The sequence below is a fragment of the Schistocerca gregaria genome, chromosome 7 (genome assembly GCF_023897955.1).
Source record: "Schistocerca gregaria isolate iqSchGreg1 chromosome 7, iqSchGreg1.2, whole genome shotgun sequence".
NCBI classification, from domain to species: Eukaryota; Metazoa; Arthropoda; class Insecta; order Orthoptera; family Acrididae; genus Schistocerca; species Schistocerca gregaria.
In genome coordinates this window covers 275,276,648-275,293,042 of record NC_064926.1, presented here as the reverse complement: position 1 = coordinate 275,293,042, position 16,395 = coordinate 275,276,648, and the positions used below count along the sequence as shown (strand labels likewise).

Below are 16,395 nucleotides of genomic sequence, written 5' to 3'. Positions count from 1 at the left end.
CCCACATTGAAAAAGAGCAGTTGTAAAATTGATTGTTGCTGGAAGAAAAATCTCAGCTGGTTCACTCAGAAGGTTCAGCTGGTTCAGTCAGAAAGCTGGATCTTGACAGGTAATGGCATTCATTTCCACAAAGTTTTATGCCTTCATCTGCACTGTCTCTTGGCATCATTTGAAGACTTCCATTGCACTGTCTGTACACTCTCTCTCTCTCTCTCTCTCTCTCTCTCTCTCTCTCTCTCTCTCTCTCACACACACACACACAGACACACACACACTCCTTTCTACCCTTCCCCCCTCTCTCCCACTTGTGTGTGTGTGTGTGTGTGTGTGTGTGTGTGTGTGTGTGTGCGCGCGCGCATTAAATCAGTGGCAGTGTTTTGAACTTAAATTGATTTTCTTTTTTCCTTTCAGAAGATGAGACTGTTCATGAAGCAGCTGAAGAAGATGCCATTGAGGTTTCAGAGGATTTCTCTGATCCAGAATTCCATGCAGCAGACGGTAGCACTGTTCATTTTAATACTCCAGCTGCATTTTTAGAGTCTAAAGACATTGATGTTTCTGAAATGGAACCTGCAGCTGAAGAAACTCCAAACAAGACAAATGAAATTCAGCCTCTTCGGAAGAAATCTAACGCTCAATTTAAGGTAGTTTGGTTGCATGACTTATTTGACAGTTTCTGCTTTTTTCCTTAAATATTTTTAAAAAAATATACACCTTACACAAAATGGTGCACTAGAGGCTCCATACAACTCTTTTGTTTAAAAAAAATCATTTTGTTTGCAGTTTCATTATTTTAATGTTTATGCAAGCAGTTCTAATGTTGCTGGGGATGTGTTAACAATCTGTTGTATAATGTGAATGGCAGTACCATAGTTTGATGATTGTCTTCTTCTTCTTCTCCATCTTATATATATTCTTATGGAAGGGATATGGTCACAAAATGAAGATACAAACATTGTGAGCCTGAAGTAGAATACCTAAGTACCAACTTCAAAATAGGGATACCAGAAGTTGAATATTCAGAAAATACATGGAAGAAAAGCATCAAATTTGAACCTTATGTTCTTTACAATGCATTCATTGGGAGAGGAAATTCTTATTCATGTGGTTCCTTGTGTAGGATAAGAGATTCTTGATAAAGACGATCTCATTAAATTGGAGCAGGAGGGAAAACTGAACCTGTGTACATTGTCTGACTTAAAAAAAATTAAAAAAAACTGATACTGAAATTGAAACTTTCTATAATGTTGTTTAAATTTATGTAAGCTTTAAAAAAAGAAATTGTCATGAAAAATTGTATTAATTACACTCATTCATCATGAAAGTAAGGGAAGGTGTTATAAACAGGCTGCACATGGATGGAAGTCCACAGAGAACTATATTGCTTTGGAATACTATCATACAAGGTGCGACAATAACGTAATGAGACTGATGTGACAAAAAATGTTGCTTACCATTTTAGTCTAGTTTAGTGTTGTCTCCTTCAAAGTAGTTCCCTTTTAAACTTCCTAGAAGATTAAAACCGTGTGGCGGACCAAGACTCGAACTCGGGACCTTTGCCTTTCGCAGGCAAGTGCTTTGCCATCTGAGCTGCCCAAGTACGACTCACGCCCTGTCCATGCTAGTTCCCTTCTGATTGCACACACTTTTTCCAGGTCTTCTGCCATTGATGGTAACATTTGTGGAACTCATCGTCTGTAATATCCTCCAAGACCTTTGTCACAGCTTTTTCAACATCTTGTGTTGTTTGAAAATGGTGTCCCTTGACCGCTGTTTGACTCTTGGAAACAGAAAAAAGTTGCATGGAGTGATATCTGGCAAATAAGGTGGCTGTGGTAGTACTGAAATTTGTTTTGAGGTTAAATGTTGCTGTTCTGACAGAGCACTATTGGATGTCGTATTATCGTGATGCAGAATCCAATTATCAGCAATGTTTGCACGGACACGAAGAACTCTTTTACGAAGTCTTTCTAAAATTTCTTTCTAGTAATATTGGTTAACTGTTTGTCCAGGAGGCACCCACTCTTTATGAACAATTCCTTGGACTCAAAGAAGCACACAAGCATGCATTTCATTTTTGACTTTGACATGTGAGCTCTTTTTGGTCTGGGTGATCCCTTTGAGCACTATTGTGAACTTCGGTGTTTTGTCTCTGGATTGTACTGAGAAAACCAGTTCTCATCACCAGTGATAACATGGCTCAACAGTTCTGGATTGATTTCTGCTTGCTCTAACAGATTGGCTGCCACATATTTCCGTGTTTCTCGCTGTTATGGTGTGAGATTTTTGGGTAACATTTTTGCACAATTCTTCCTCATACCAAGATTTTCAGTTATTATTAGATGAACCATTTCTCGATTGATGTTCAGTTCTTCTGCAATCATTTTGACAGATAATCTTTGATCAAATCATATGAATTCACCCATCATGGCCAAGTTGGAATCCATGTGTGAGGTTGATGGTTGTCCACTGCAGACATCATCTTAAACATTTGTTCTGCCTTCACTAAACATTTTATGCCAACAAAAAACTTGATCTCTTGACGTAACCTCCTCTCCAAAAGCCTTCTGAAGCTTACCGTAAGTTGGCATCACATTTTCACCCAATTTAACGCAAAAGAAATGGCATACTGTTGTGCAATATTATGCGGTTCCATTTCTGTGACGACAGACACAAACACGTGTTAACTTATTACAGCACAACTCATAACTGAGCAGTTGCATCAGTGTGCCCATTGAGCTAGGAGCAGCTTATAGATCAAGGTCAAAGATATTGTTCCTACGCAAGCCTACAGGGTTGCCACATCTTGCAAAGAAAATCAGTCTCTTTACTTTATTGTTGCCCCCCGGATGATGTTTTGTGAAAGAATAGGAGACTCTTGACAAGAGTCTTATTAGACTTGTATATTTACATTTCCTCTTCATTGCTTTACTCACAAACATCTCAGTTTTGTTGTTCTCTTGCAGGTATCAGACATGAGTGCAGAATCTGTCATATGGCTCTCTCACCGGCTAGGTCCGGTACTGACAGCCCGTCATCTCTCACGAAATTTATTACGGATGCTGGCACTGTGCTATACAGGGTACTCTAACATGGCTCGTGCAGCTCCACCCACAGCTGAAATGGGTACTCTCAGCATTGCTGAGGGACATGTTCAGGGTGATCATAGTGCCTGCAAAGTCTTGGACTGCTTAACATCTATAGCTGGTGAGAAAAGGTTATTAAATTTCTTAGACACTGAGTTAACAGAAGTCATGGGATAGTGATATGCGCGTATACAAATGATGATAGTATATAAAATAGAAAGAAACTTCCACATGGGAAAAATATATTAAAAACAAAGATTCCAAGACTTACCAAGCGGGAAAGTGCCGGTAGACAGGCACAATAAATAAAACACACAAACACACACACAGAATTTGTAGCTTTCGCAACCGACTGTTGCTTCTTCAGGAAAGAGGGAAGGAGAGGGAAAGACGAAAGGATGTGGGTTTTAAGGGAGAAGGTAAGGAGTCATTCCAATCCCGGGAGTGGAAAGACTTACCTTAGGGGGAAAAAAGGACAGGTGTACACTCGCACACTTGGGATATGTGTGTGTGTGTGTGCGAGTGTACACCTGTCCTTTTTTCCCCCTAAGGTAAGTCTTTCCACTCCCGGGATTGGAATGACTCCTTACCTTCTCCCTTAAAACCCACATCCTTTCATCTTTCCCTCTCCTTCCCTCTTTCCTGAAGAAGCAGCCGTCGGTTGCGAAAGCTAGAAATTCTGTGTGTGTGTTTGTGAATTTTATTTATTGTGCCTGTCTACCAGCACTTTCCCGCTTGGTAAGTCTTGGAATCTTTGTTTTTAATTATGATAGTATGGCGTACACAAGGTATAAAAGGGCAATGCATTGGCAAAGCTGTCATGTGTACTCAGGTGATTCATGTGAAAAGGATTCCAATGTGATTATGGCTTCACGACAGAAATTAACAGACTTTGAGCATGGAATGGTAGTTGGTGCTAGATGCATGGGACATTTCATTTCAGAAATCATTCAGGAATTCAGTATTCTGAGATCCACAGTGTCAAGAATATGCTGAGAATATAAAATTTCAGGCGTTACTTCTCACCACGGATAACACAGTGGCTGAAGGCTTTTGTTTAACTAGTGAGAGTATCAGTGTTTGTGTAGAGTTGTCAGTAATAATAAACATGCAACACTGTGTGAAATAAACACAGAAACCAGTGTGGGACATATAATGGACGTATCCATTTGGACAGTGTGTCAACATTTTACCATTAATCGACTATGGCAAGAGACAACTGACACTAGTGCCTTTGGTCACAGCACATTATCACCTGACAATATCGATTGAAGTCTTAGACTACTGAAAAACTGTGGCCTGGTCGGATGAGACCCAATTTCAGTTAGTGAGAGCTGATAGTAGGGTTCAAGTGTAGCACAGCCCCACTGAGCCAAGGACACAAGTTTTCATCAAGGCGCTGTCCAAGCTGATGGTGGCTCCATAATGGTGAAGGCTCTGTTTTCATGGAATTGACTGGGTCCTTTGTTCCAACTGAACTTATGATCAACTGGAAATGTTTATGTTTGGCTACTTGGAGACCATTTGCAGCCATTTATGGACATCATGTTCCCAAACAACAATGTCTTGTCATCAGGCCACAGTTGTTTGCAGTTGGTTTGAATAACATTCTGGACAATTTGAGCGAATGAGTTGGCTACCTCACATAAATTCCATTGAACATTTTTTTCACATAATCAAGAGGTCAGTTCTTGCACAAAATTCGGTGCCAGCAATACTTTCACAATTATGGTCAGCTATAGAAGCAGCATGGCTCATTATTTTTGCATGAGACTTCCAACAACTTGTTGAGTCCTGATATCTGGAAGTATCCCACGACTTCTGTCACCTCAGTGAACAAAGCACTTATCTACATTTTTTAAACAAATTGAGGATGACACCAAGAATACATTAATTGCTATGAACTTATATAAAAAATAGAAAACTAATTACTACGAGGCATTACACAAAATCAGTGTGTTACAGTACACTGAAGTTCATATTAATGTGTCGCATGTGATGCAAATACAGAAGTTTGTCGTGGCAATGGACATTTCTTTATCATGGTTCAGAAAGATAATGAATCTTTCTCATAAATTATACGGCCCTATGTACATAATAAAATGGTCTGTGTGTGTGTGTGTGTGTGTGTGTGTGTGTGTGTGTGTGTGTGTGTGTGTGTGCGCGCAAATATAATGTCCAGCATTTGATCGTCTGTAGGGGAAACACTTTTTTATGAGAAATGGAGGACAACTGTGAAAATGGAGTTGTTTCTGATGATTGTTGGGTTTCATGTTCTTAAGGAGCCATTGAAATGCAGAAGTTAATGTTCATGAAGTGTCCCACTCTGTTGAGGACAAGATGAAATGAATGGTGTCGATGATGCTGAGTTTCAAAGAAGTGAGGAGGATAGCATGTTTTCATCGTTGGTCCAGCTCATGTATGGTAACTAATCTGAACCAGTAGCAAGATCCTCAAGATTGCTCTTATAGAGGTTAGTCTACATTGGAATCATCTGAGGTCCCATAAATGAACCAAAGATTTGCTTTTTATGTGATACTCTCACAGGGAAAGTAGCTGTGATTTAAGATCTAATTAGCTGAGATTACAAGGAGGACTTTGTTAGCTTAGAGTAATCAGGACTGGGAGAAATAATGTTCAGTTTTAACAAGACCAAGGTAATTGTTGGTGTAAGAGGATATTGTATTTACAGTAACAATCAGTGCAAGTAAAGGAGCACAACTTGTGGAGAGCCAGTGGAATAAGCAGTTAGTGTCTTTGATGTTGAATAATGCATTGTGGGGTTATAGGTTAGTGCCATTGATTGGCAAGAATAAAGATTATTTCATTGGTGGCATAGTAACCAAACACAATGTGGAAACCTGGATGTTTGGGCTGATGGGTCATGGAAATACAGTAGGAAGTGAGTGTTTGAGGAGTTGTGGGAGTGCGGAAGGAGACAGATTGTGGAGAGAAATTTTGGAAAGGGCCTAGAAACTAAGTGAGGTATTGGAGGCCATGCTAGATTTCCAGCATGAAGTTGTTGCAGCTGGAATTGTAGGAGACTATGTTGCACAGTAGGCTTCAGACCCTGTGTCCTGTAATCACATGGTTCATAAACATCAGTGGCTGCAAAAAAGATCAGCAGGTCAGGATCAGTTTTAAAATAGTAATTGTAGTTCTTTCTGCAGTTGTAAGGTTGGTTCTGTTATCCAGCCTAATAAGCTCATATTCATGCCTCAACATCAAGCGAGGTGGCACACTTATAACATGCTGGATGGCATTCAAGAAGACAGTAGTTCAAACCCCTGTTTGGCTATCCAGTTTTACATTTTCTGCGGTAGTCCCAAATTGCTTAGGGACACTGCCAGTATTTTTCCTTGGAAAAGGGCATCCTTTACATTCCTTCCTTAATCTGACTTTGAGCTCTTTCTGTAAGACCTCGTTGTCCATGAAATGTTAAATCTTAATCATCCTGCTGTTGCTGCCGCTGCTGCTGCTGATGATGATGATGATCCTCCCCCTCCCCCTCTCCCCTCTACCCTCTCTCCCTCCTCCCCCCCTCCACTCTCATGGTGTACCACTATTTACCATGAGCAGGCTCTGACAAATAATCTCTCCTCCTGTTCTCACCACATTCCACTCTTTTTTCACTCCAGCCTCTTAGTTAACCATTTTATTCATTTATTTATTTTTGTTTCATCCTTGCTATTTCCTTGGAACTGTCTGTTTTTCATAATCGTTGTTCTTTCCCTGATCCTTACCCACCTTCTTTCTCTCTGTATCCCTTCCAACACCACTGTCCCCTTATCTGCCCATGTTAGCAGCTACTAGTTCCACCTAATCCACATCTGTTTTGTTCTTCCCTCTCCTTCTTACCCATATCCATCCCATTTAAGAGATTGGTGCGCTCTCTCTCTCTCTCTCTCTCTCTCTCTCTCTCTCTTTCCCTCCCGCTCCTCCTCCCCCCTCCCCCCTCCCCCCTCCCTCCCTCCCATTGTAACCCATTTTGCTTTCTTCATATGGTGTGGTAATATTAATGTTTATCCCCTGTAGTAGAGGCCTATTTTCTCTAGCTATGATTGGGCATACAGAGTATGAAGTCAAAATTCTTGACTTTCATATGCTGGTTGCATTTGTTTTTTGTATACTAGCTTGTTTTTAGTGTCCATATTCTTCTGGGAAAATGAGACAGAGGTATAATCAGGATACAGAAAAACTTGCAATTTTATAAAAACTGTCTTTCATGATTTCCTGGAGATTGCATTATTTCCTGGAGATTGCATTATTTCCTGGAGATTGCATTATTTCCTGGAGATTGCATTATTTCCTGGAGATTGCATTATTTCCTGGAGATTGCATTATTTCCTGGAGATTGCATTATTTCCTGGAGATTGCATTATTTCCTGGAGATTGCATTATTCCCTGGAGATTGCATTATTCCCTGGAGATTGCATTATTCCCTGGAGATTGCATTATTCCCTGGAGATTGCATTGTTCCCTGGAGATTGCATTATTCCCTGGAGATTGCATTATTTCCTAGAGATTGCATTTTTTATTGCCTATGTAATTCTTTTATAGACATTAAGCATCTTCTACTTGCCAGTGGAATTCACATGTGTTTCAGTAGTGATACCACTGGTTCACTTCTTTAATTGTTGTGTCATACATCCAGTAAGATTTTCATACAGTATTAGATGCTACTAAATGTTTTCTCAAACATCACCATTAGGAGCAGTAGCATCACATCATCATCATTGTCATCACTGTTACGTATTTCAAATCTACTGCTTGACACAGCTGTGTGTTTGTTTTGATTTGAACAGCCAGTGTCAGAGCATTCAGAAAGGCAAGAGCTCTTGTTCCAACAGCACCGTAGAACAACACCATTTGTTTGTGAATTATTTTTACAAGCTTAAAAGATAAGTCACAAATTTTCATTTATCTGTGTGCATAGTAGTTTAATTCATAAGTTTTTGTGGGTTTGTTTACTTTCTGGTCACAGTCCTGCGTTTTAATAACAGTGTAGTGTATTGTTGTGACTTCTTTAGTATGGATAGGGACAGTGGTTGCTGTGCTCAGATGCAGGCAGAGCTGGGAACCATTGGCTCACAGCTCCAGGTGGTGCTGGCTTCAGTCACACAGCTTGAGGCTCTTGCCAATGTGCTTCACTCACTGTGGAGGGCCAGATGTGGTACTCCAAGAGATATTCAGCATGTCCCAGGTGCCCCCAAATCAGTCCACTGCTGTGGCCACCGTGGTTACTGAGCACACCAAGGTTGGTCATTCACACATGATCTAGTGGGAGACCATTTCAAGTTTTGGCAGACAGCAAAAGACTTTCCAGGTTGTTGATCAAAACACCTCCTTGGTTCATCTGAAAAACATGTTTCAGGCACTATCTGTGGCTGGTAAAGATCCTGAGTCAATTGCAGTCATTTGTCTGTTTCATAGGAGGCATCTCACCCTGCAAGATTTGAGCACTCACAGAGTGTTGGATTACTGACAGTTTTGATCTCCAGTGTCATATCCCTTAGGGATATGGCAGCCAAGTAGGGCAGAAGTCCAGCGTGCACACTTACGCATACTGGGGGAGACATCCCAAATGTGAAACAGATCCTTCTAGATACTACAAAGAACAAAGGCTGCAGCCAACTGCAGGTTGTTGCTCTTATTGGTACTATTAATGTTTTTTGCTTTGGAAAACAAGAGATTCTCTCTGGTTTCTAGTGGCTTTCTGCAGTGGTAAAAATCGCCAGTCTTGCTTGCAGTATGAAGGCAGAGCTCACCGTCTGTAGTATGAACAACGGTGCTGACTGGAGACCATCAGTATGGAGCCAAGTGAAGGGTGTGAATCAGAGAATCATATGGTTCTGCAGGCATCTAGGTTGCAGTTTCTTTGACTTGTGCCAATGGATGATGGGATGTCTGGTTCCATTTAATATATTAGTCAGTCATTACGCACAGGAGGTGGCTACATGGGAATGTAGTGGGCATACTTCTGGGTGAGAAGATATTGGGAAAGAACAAAAAGAGCTTAGTCTCAGAGGATGCTGGTATTGTAGTAGGGGTATTATAGTAGTAAACTGGAGTAACTGTGATTGGAAAAAAAAGAAAACATAGCTTCAAGTGGAAATGGAAAGATTTGCAGCTAAAATAACTATAGGAGCTGAAAGCTGGCTAAAGCCAGAGATATATCCACCTGTGTTTTGTGCAAAAACCTAATGGTGTTGAGAAAAGATAGAGTAAATGGCATTCAAGATTTTCTGGTTGTTGCTGTTAGTAGTAGTTAATCTTGCATCACAATTGAAGTAGATAGTTCCTGTGAGTTAGGGTGGCTAGAGGCTACACTTGACATCTGGAACAAATTAATAACTGTTTCCTGTTACCAACTCCTTGACTCCAGTGATAATGTTGCTCAAAGGTTCAAAGAAAACATGAGCATAATCTCAAGTAGGTATGTGGCAACTCCTTCCAACATCTCTATCTCCATCTGCCGCAACAGGAGATAGGCTGTGCAGATTGGAAACCAGCCCCAAACACCCTCCCTGGTCACTTTCATCATCATCAGTGTTCTGCGAAAAGGCCAGGTTTTCACATGGTAGTTCTCCACGCTGTCCGGTCTTCTGCCATTCTCTTCAGGTCTGCATAATTTCCTCTTCTCTTTATGTCGTCTATCATCTTGTATCTCCTCCTTCCTCTCAGTCTTCTTCCACAAACCAATCCTTCCAAAGCATCTGCTAGCAAGCACTCCGTTCTCAATGAATGTCCCAACCAGTTCTTTTTCCTTTTTCTTACAACCTTCAGCAGATATCTTCTCTCACCAACCCTTTCCAATACTCTTTCATTACTCACTCTTTCCATCCAACTTATTCTCTCCATTCTCCTCCACATCCACAACTCAAATGCTTCTAACATTTTTCATCCTCTCATCTCAGCGCCCATGTTTCTGTCCCATATTGTGCCACACTCCAGACAAAACATTTTCCAAGCCTTTTCCTTAGTCCTTTATGTAATTTGCCACATAAGAGTCTCCTATTTCTGTTGAATGCCTCCTTCACTGTGGCCATTCAAGTTCTCACCTCCTGGTGGCAACTCAAGTCTTCAGTTATTGTGCTTCCCAGATATTTAAATTCACTTACTTGGCTAATGGTAGATTGTCCTATTTTAATATTGGACAGTCTGCGTCTCGTACTGATTTGTTTTTGCTGTGTTTATTTGCAGCCCATACTCCACACAAGCTTCATTCAGATCTTTCAGCCTGTTATTCACTGTCCACTCACTTTCTGCCACTAATACCATGTCTTACACATTCTATTCTCTTTCCACCAATACATATTCCTCTTTTCCCATCTAAGTTTTTCGCAATAATCTCTTCAAGGTATACGTTAAACAACAGTGGGGAAAGGCAACAACCTTGTCTAACACCTCGTCCAATGCTGCTTCCTTCTGACATTTCATTTCCAATCCTTATCCTTACTTCCTGATGTAAATGTAGACTCTGTATCAGTCATCTCTCTTTCCAGTCTACTCCTTTCCTCATCAAAATATCCATCAGCTTGTTCCACTAAACTCTGTCAAAAGACTTTTCTAAATCTATAAAAACAGCCAAGATTTCTCTACCCTTTTCCATATACCTTTCCCCTATAGTTATTAACAGGCCAATAGCATCTATTGTTCCTTTTCCTCTTCTAAATCCAAACCGCTCCTCTGCAATCCCTCTATCCAGCTTGCCGTATAACCTTCTATTCAACACTCTCAGCAAGACTTTAGCTGCATGAGAAATTAGACTGTTGGTCTGGTGCTCTTCACATTTTTTAGTGTTTCTCTTTTTCTCTATTGGTATCATAACTGTTGCAACGAAGTCCTCAGGCCATTCCCCTTTGTCATATATCTTGTTACAGAGGTAGACTATTTCTTTTCTTTCCTTGTTTCCCACACTCTTCAATAGTTCTGCTGGCAAATCATCAATTCCACATGCCTTCCTATTCTTCATCTCCTTCAGTGCCTTTTCTAGTTCTGCTTCCAAGATGGCAAATCCCTTTCCATCTTCTGGCACATATTGCTCCTCTTCAACCTTAATTTCACTTTGCATTTCCTCCCCCTTATACAGACATTCAATATATTCTTGCCATCTGTTAAAATCTCCAGTGGTTCTTCTGCTAGGGTACCATCTGCTCTTTCTATTTCCATGTTATTCCTTTTTCTCACTAGCCAGTCTATACATCATTTCATACTTTCCCTCTCTCTCCATTTTCTCTGTTTTGTCGCATTTCTGTTTCATCCATTTTTCTCTTGCTTCATCAGTTTCTCTTCTTAATTCATTATTCAGTTTCCTGTTCCTTTTTTTTTCTTTCTTCAGTTTCTACACTTTTCCACTTTCTCCACTCTTCCATCTTTTTCAACATGTTTTCTGTCATCCATTCTTTCCTGGTGTTTTGGGATACTCTAATTCCTAGTACTTCTTTGGCAGAGTCCAAAGTCCTTCCCTCATTTTTATTCATTTGTCATTAACATTTTCATCAACACTACGTCTTTGCCATTTTTCCATAAATCTGTTCTCCAAATCTGATGTCTTTCCTACCTCTTTGAGTCTTTCTATGTTTAGTCTTTCCTTTGCTTTACGTCTCCAGACTTTTTTCAACTTCACTTGTATTTCTCCCATCACTAGGTTGTGGTCTGAATTTATATCTGCTCCTGGGTGCGCTTTAGCTTTCTTCAAACAGTTCCTAAACATTTTTTGTATCAGGATGTAGTCCAACTGATATCTTTCCCTATTCAAATTTGATATCCATGTGTAACATCTCCTTTTCTAGTGTTCAAATAATGTGTTACTCACTGCTAATGAATTTTCTTTAGTCTTTAGTCATTCACCTCTCTCATTTCTTATTCCTAATCCAAATTTTCCTACTGTATCATCATCTCTTCCTTCACCCACCACTGCATTCCAGTCCCGCATGATGATAACGCAGGCATTTCTATTTTCTTTCTCGATGAGTTCTTGTATTTTATGATAATATTCTTCCACTTCCTCATATCTATGCTGGCTGGTTGGCATATATACCTGTATTAATACCAAATCTTTTGAACTACCCTTCAATTGTATCATCATCAGTCTTCCATCAATATACTGTACCTTCATTACCTTATTTTTCAACTTTTGCCCTATCAATATTCCTACTCCGTTTTCACCACTCTTGATTTCCCCTGAGTAAAAGAGCTTATAATCTCCACTTTCTATCTCCCCATTCTCTCCCCATCTCATTTCACACAAACCAAGGGCATCTAATTTGTTCCTTTTCATCTCCTGTTTTGCATTCTCTAGCTTTTCTGCTTGCAGTAGTGTCCTCACATTCCTTGTTCCAATACATATATTTACTCCCTTCTCTGTCCCTTTCTTCCTTTCAACTACATCTACTCTGAATGTGTTCCCCTCCCGGAGATCTGAATGATGGGAAGTTTTAACTCCGGAATCTTTCACATCATGGAGAGACATACCATGTACTGATTTGGAATGTAATGTGGTAGTTTCCCATTACTTTCCACATTGGCAGTAGAATTCCCAGCCTGAAGTCAGCCACTCACCATAAGTCAGACGCTGTGTGTAGTCGTCCCTCTGGGGTTCAGTCGCTACTTGTACTCTTTTTGTACCCAAAGAGAAAAGGTGCCTCTTCCACCAGCTTTGCCGTTCCAAAGTCCATCTTCTCCGCTTTCGCTGCCATTGAGGTCTTCACTTTCATCAGAGGGAGAATTTAGACGGCCACGCTTTCCAGACACCACGCACACTGACCATTAATCGAGCAATCTCTGGTTCTAATGTGACGAGGCAACACCCCCAGCCATGCTCTTGGCAGCTTGCCCGGACAATGCCATGTGGCTCACATCATCATCTGCCGCATTTTGCTGGGATATGTGCAAACTGCAGAATTTGTATCCTGCATTTGGTGTCAGTATTCTGTCGCAGTTTATTTAACAAGAGGAGTCCTACCACATTTTTCCATGCCACTTTCTGAAGGTGTGTCTCCTCAAGCTGCTTCTATTGACAACGGGTGTACAAAGCCTGATGTTGGATGCCTGATTCGCCCCCCCTGGTATCAGCAATTGGAAAACTGCATGCAGTGTAGTGTAAATAGTGCAGTGAAGTGCAGTGCATGCCAGGAGTACCAGGTCAGGTTATTACTATTCTATTCCTGGTCATTTTGCCACCCCCTTTGCAGACAGGTGTGCCAATGAAGAAGGTTTTCCCGTGCCACCAAATGATGCCGAACAAAGGCTGTAAGCCATTCCTGGTCTGCCCTGTCCAGAGTCTTCACCCCGAGCAAGAGCACTCTTTGATTAAGAGGTATCAGTTTGTTGAATTTTACTGTAATCATTAGATTTTGGGTTAATATGTTAGAACCAGCCTGTGCAGCTCTTCCAGCACACCCTGTCATTTATTGTCATTTTTCTTAACTAGAACACTGCTTAGGCATATATGACCCTTAGGAGTGTAGAAGGGAACATAAATCGTTCCTTCTGTGGTGACCCCCTCTAAACCAAAGTGCTGCGTCTCATTACCAAAACAAGCTGTTTTTCCTTTTTCTTATTCCGATTAGCACACCCCACATGGTCACAAAATCAGGTCCCGTTAGGTTGACCAGATGCATCCCACTCACCCCCCTGCCCACCCATTGCCTTCCCCACATCCTCCCGCACTCCTCCACACATGCCATCCCTCCACATGCAACATTGCTCCACTCCTCTCCTGCACCTGTCCAAGCACACTGCACACCCTTCTTTTGTGAACACCACTATTCCCCTCCTGTGCCCCTCTGCATACGCCGTCCAACTGTGCACATCGCCACACTCTCTGCCCCCTACCGAGCGAGGTGGCGCAGTGGTTAGCACACTGGACTTGCATTCGGGAGGACGACGGTTCAATCCCGTCTCCGGCCATCCTGATTTAGGTTTTCCGTGATTTCCCTAAATCGCTTCAGGCAAATGCCGGGATGGTTCCTTTGAAAGGTCATGGCCGATTTCCTTCCCCATCCTTCCCTCACCCGAGCTTGCGCTCCGTCGCTAATGACCTCGTTGTCGACGGGACGTTAAACACTAATCTCCTCCTCCCTCTCTGCCCCCCTCCCACAGCTGAGAGTTGTATCCCCAGAGAAGCCGTAGTGTTACCGTGCAGTGTATTGAACATCCCTTCCTGAAACAACACTTGGCAGAGATTACATTGTGTGGTCCACACTGTGTATCCTTCTTACATTTTTGTTGGCAATATTACTTGCCAGCACCATCCTGCACACTGCAACATCCTGCCCATGCGATTAAGTCTCAAGTGTCACTGCCACACATTCCCACCCCTGCAGTGGTCACACCTGATGTGCCCTGTAGCCAGCAGCCCCCATTACCCCTCCCCGCACTTTGGAGGTATGTAACTTCGCATGCAACTGTCAGCACTACAGAAGTGCTTGACTTAGCTGACCAACAGGACAGTGTGCCCAGCACAAGAAAAGTCTGCAGACCCTCCCACCAGTCATTCTGGTGCTCACTTGACCCCCTTCAGCCCACGCGACCCATGACTGTGGTTTGCTTCCATCAAGGCAGTTTCCACAGGTTGCTGTACCATGAGCAACACAACAAATTCACGATGGTTGTCAGCCACCACAACCCAACCACCGCTGCCCATTGTGGAATGTTATTTCATTGTCCACGCTACCCTCACCCCCTCCGTCTGGCAACTATGCTAAATTAAAAGAACGCACCATATCCAACTTCACATCCCCAGAATTACAATGAACACAGAATTTATTATAATCCAAGCAATGTGATGACATGCATCTGTCCCTGTTGCTGGACCACATCCAAGCACTCACTGAACTGCAAGGCCTGCTCCTAAACTGCTGGCTCATGTGCCCACCCGCCCCCATACAGAATGCTTTGGACTTGCACACACATTTATCATTATAGGCGATGCTACGGTCTTGGCTGACAAACTGTTCAAAACCCTGAACTCCTTCCATATCTCAGCTGCAGCGTGGAAAGCCGGTTGTCAACCTACTACTCTGGCTGGCTATCCACCCTCTCATTCCACCCCATCCCAAGCCACCACATGCATGCAATCACTCGCTCTACTTGCCACTAATGACCCTCTGCCCAGCATGCAGGCCTCCAATCTCTATCAAATTCTTGTGTGCCTAAGCTCCAAGATGGCAGCACTTATTGGCAGCATCATCCGCCTATACCCCACACATCCACTCCCACGTACTGACTGTCCTCATGCACTCGATGCCGGCCCAGTCAAAAAGAGCCACCCCCGCTAGCCTGGTTCTAACCACCATCCTGACAATCACAACCACTGCGGACTAGGAAAAGCTTACAGGTATCACCAGAGGTTTGGTGAGAATGCGACCAACTGCAGACCTCTGTACTGCTGGTCCTCAAATCCTGGCAGCCACCTGCAGTAGGTGCGCCCAGTTGCTTGTACCACTTCACAGCCCATATTCATTTGGGATTTGAATTATGCTAGTCCTCCTGCCCACTCTTTTGTTGACACTGGCTCCAATATATCCATATTCCCCCACAAAATATTCGTAAATTCTAGCAGCCCTCTCCCCTCTTCATCACCACTGTCAACAATTCAGGCACCCTGCTTACGGGGTGCACACCCATTCACTCGACTGTGGCTTCTAGCATGAAATCCTGTGGATGTTCACATTCATGGACATTACTGACCCCATTCAGGGTGCCGACTTCCTCAGTCATTACAGCCTACTGGCCATTGTAGTGAAGCACCATTTAGTTGATGGCACATGCAGTAAGATCATTCGCTGCAGCTCCTACCTTGCCACATGCTTCGCCATGAAACAGCTGGCAGTTTCAGGCTCATATGCTCAGCTCCTTGCAGAAGTCCTGCTCCTCATCCAGCAACCCAGCATCTCTTGGAGTGTTTAGCATAACACTATGCCTTACCCCACCACTAGCCCTGGCCCCCCCAGTTTTCTGCTGCGCCTGCCTCCTGCCCTCTTACAAGTGCAAAATCACACTAAAGGAGTCCTAAGAGCTTCTTGCTGCCAGTACACTTCACCCTTCCGAAAGATCCTGGCCTTCAGCTCTTCACCTCCCCACCACGAAGGAAGATTCCTGGAACCATTGTGGTGATTACCTTAAACTCAATGCCTGCATAATCCCTGACCGCTATCCAGTCCTACTCCTCCTCACCTACGGTGGCGCTATCTTGGGAGCTACTATTGTCAGTAAGATAGTTTGCACTAAAACCTACAAACAAATCCCAGTCACCCCGGACACATTGAGAAAACAGCCATAATCACACCTTTTGGCCTGTTCA

The 16,395-nt window shown here is 42.5% G+C and overlaps 1 protein-coding gene across 1 annotated transcript in view; it reads left to right on the top strand.

Annotated features, from left to right (window-relative positions):
* LOC126281214 (WD repeat-containing protein 81) overlaps positions 1 to 16,395 on the top strand; it is a 253,643-nt gene that overhangs the window by 123,763 nt on the left and 113,485 nt on the right. Inside the window, exons 16-17 of the mRNA XM_049979961.1 lie at positions 412 to 644; positions 2,967 to 3,207. Coding sequence (XP_049835918.1) covers positions 412 to 644; positions 2,967 to 3,207 — 474 coding nt within the window. The remainder of the gene's footprint in view (positions 1 to 411; positions 645 to 2,966; positions 3,208 to 16,395) is intronic.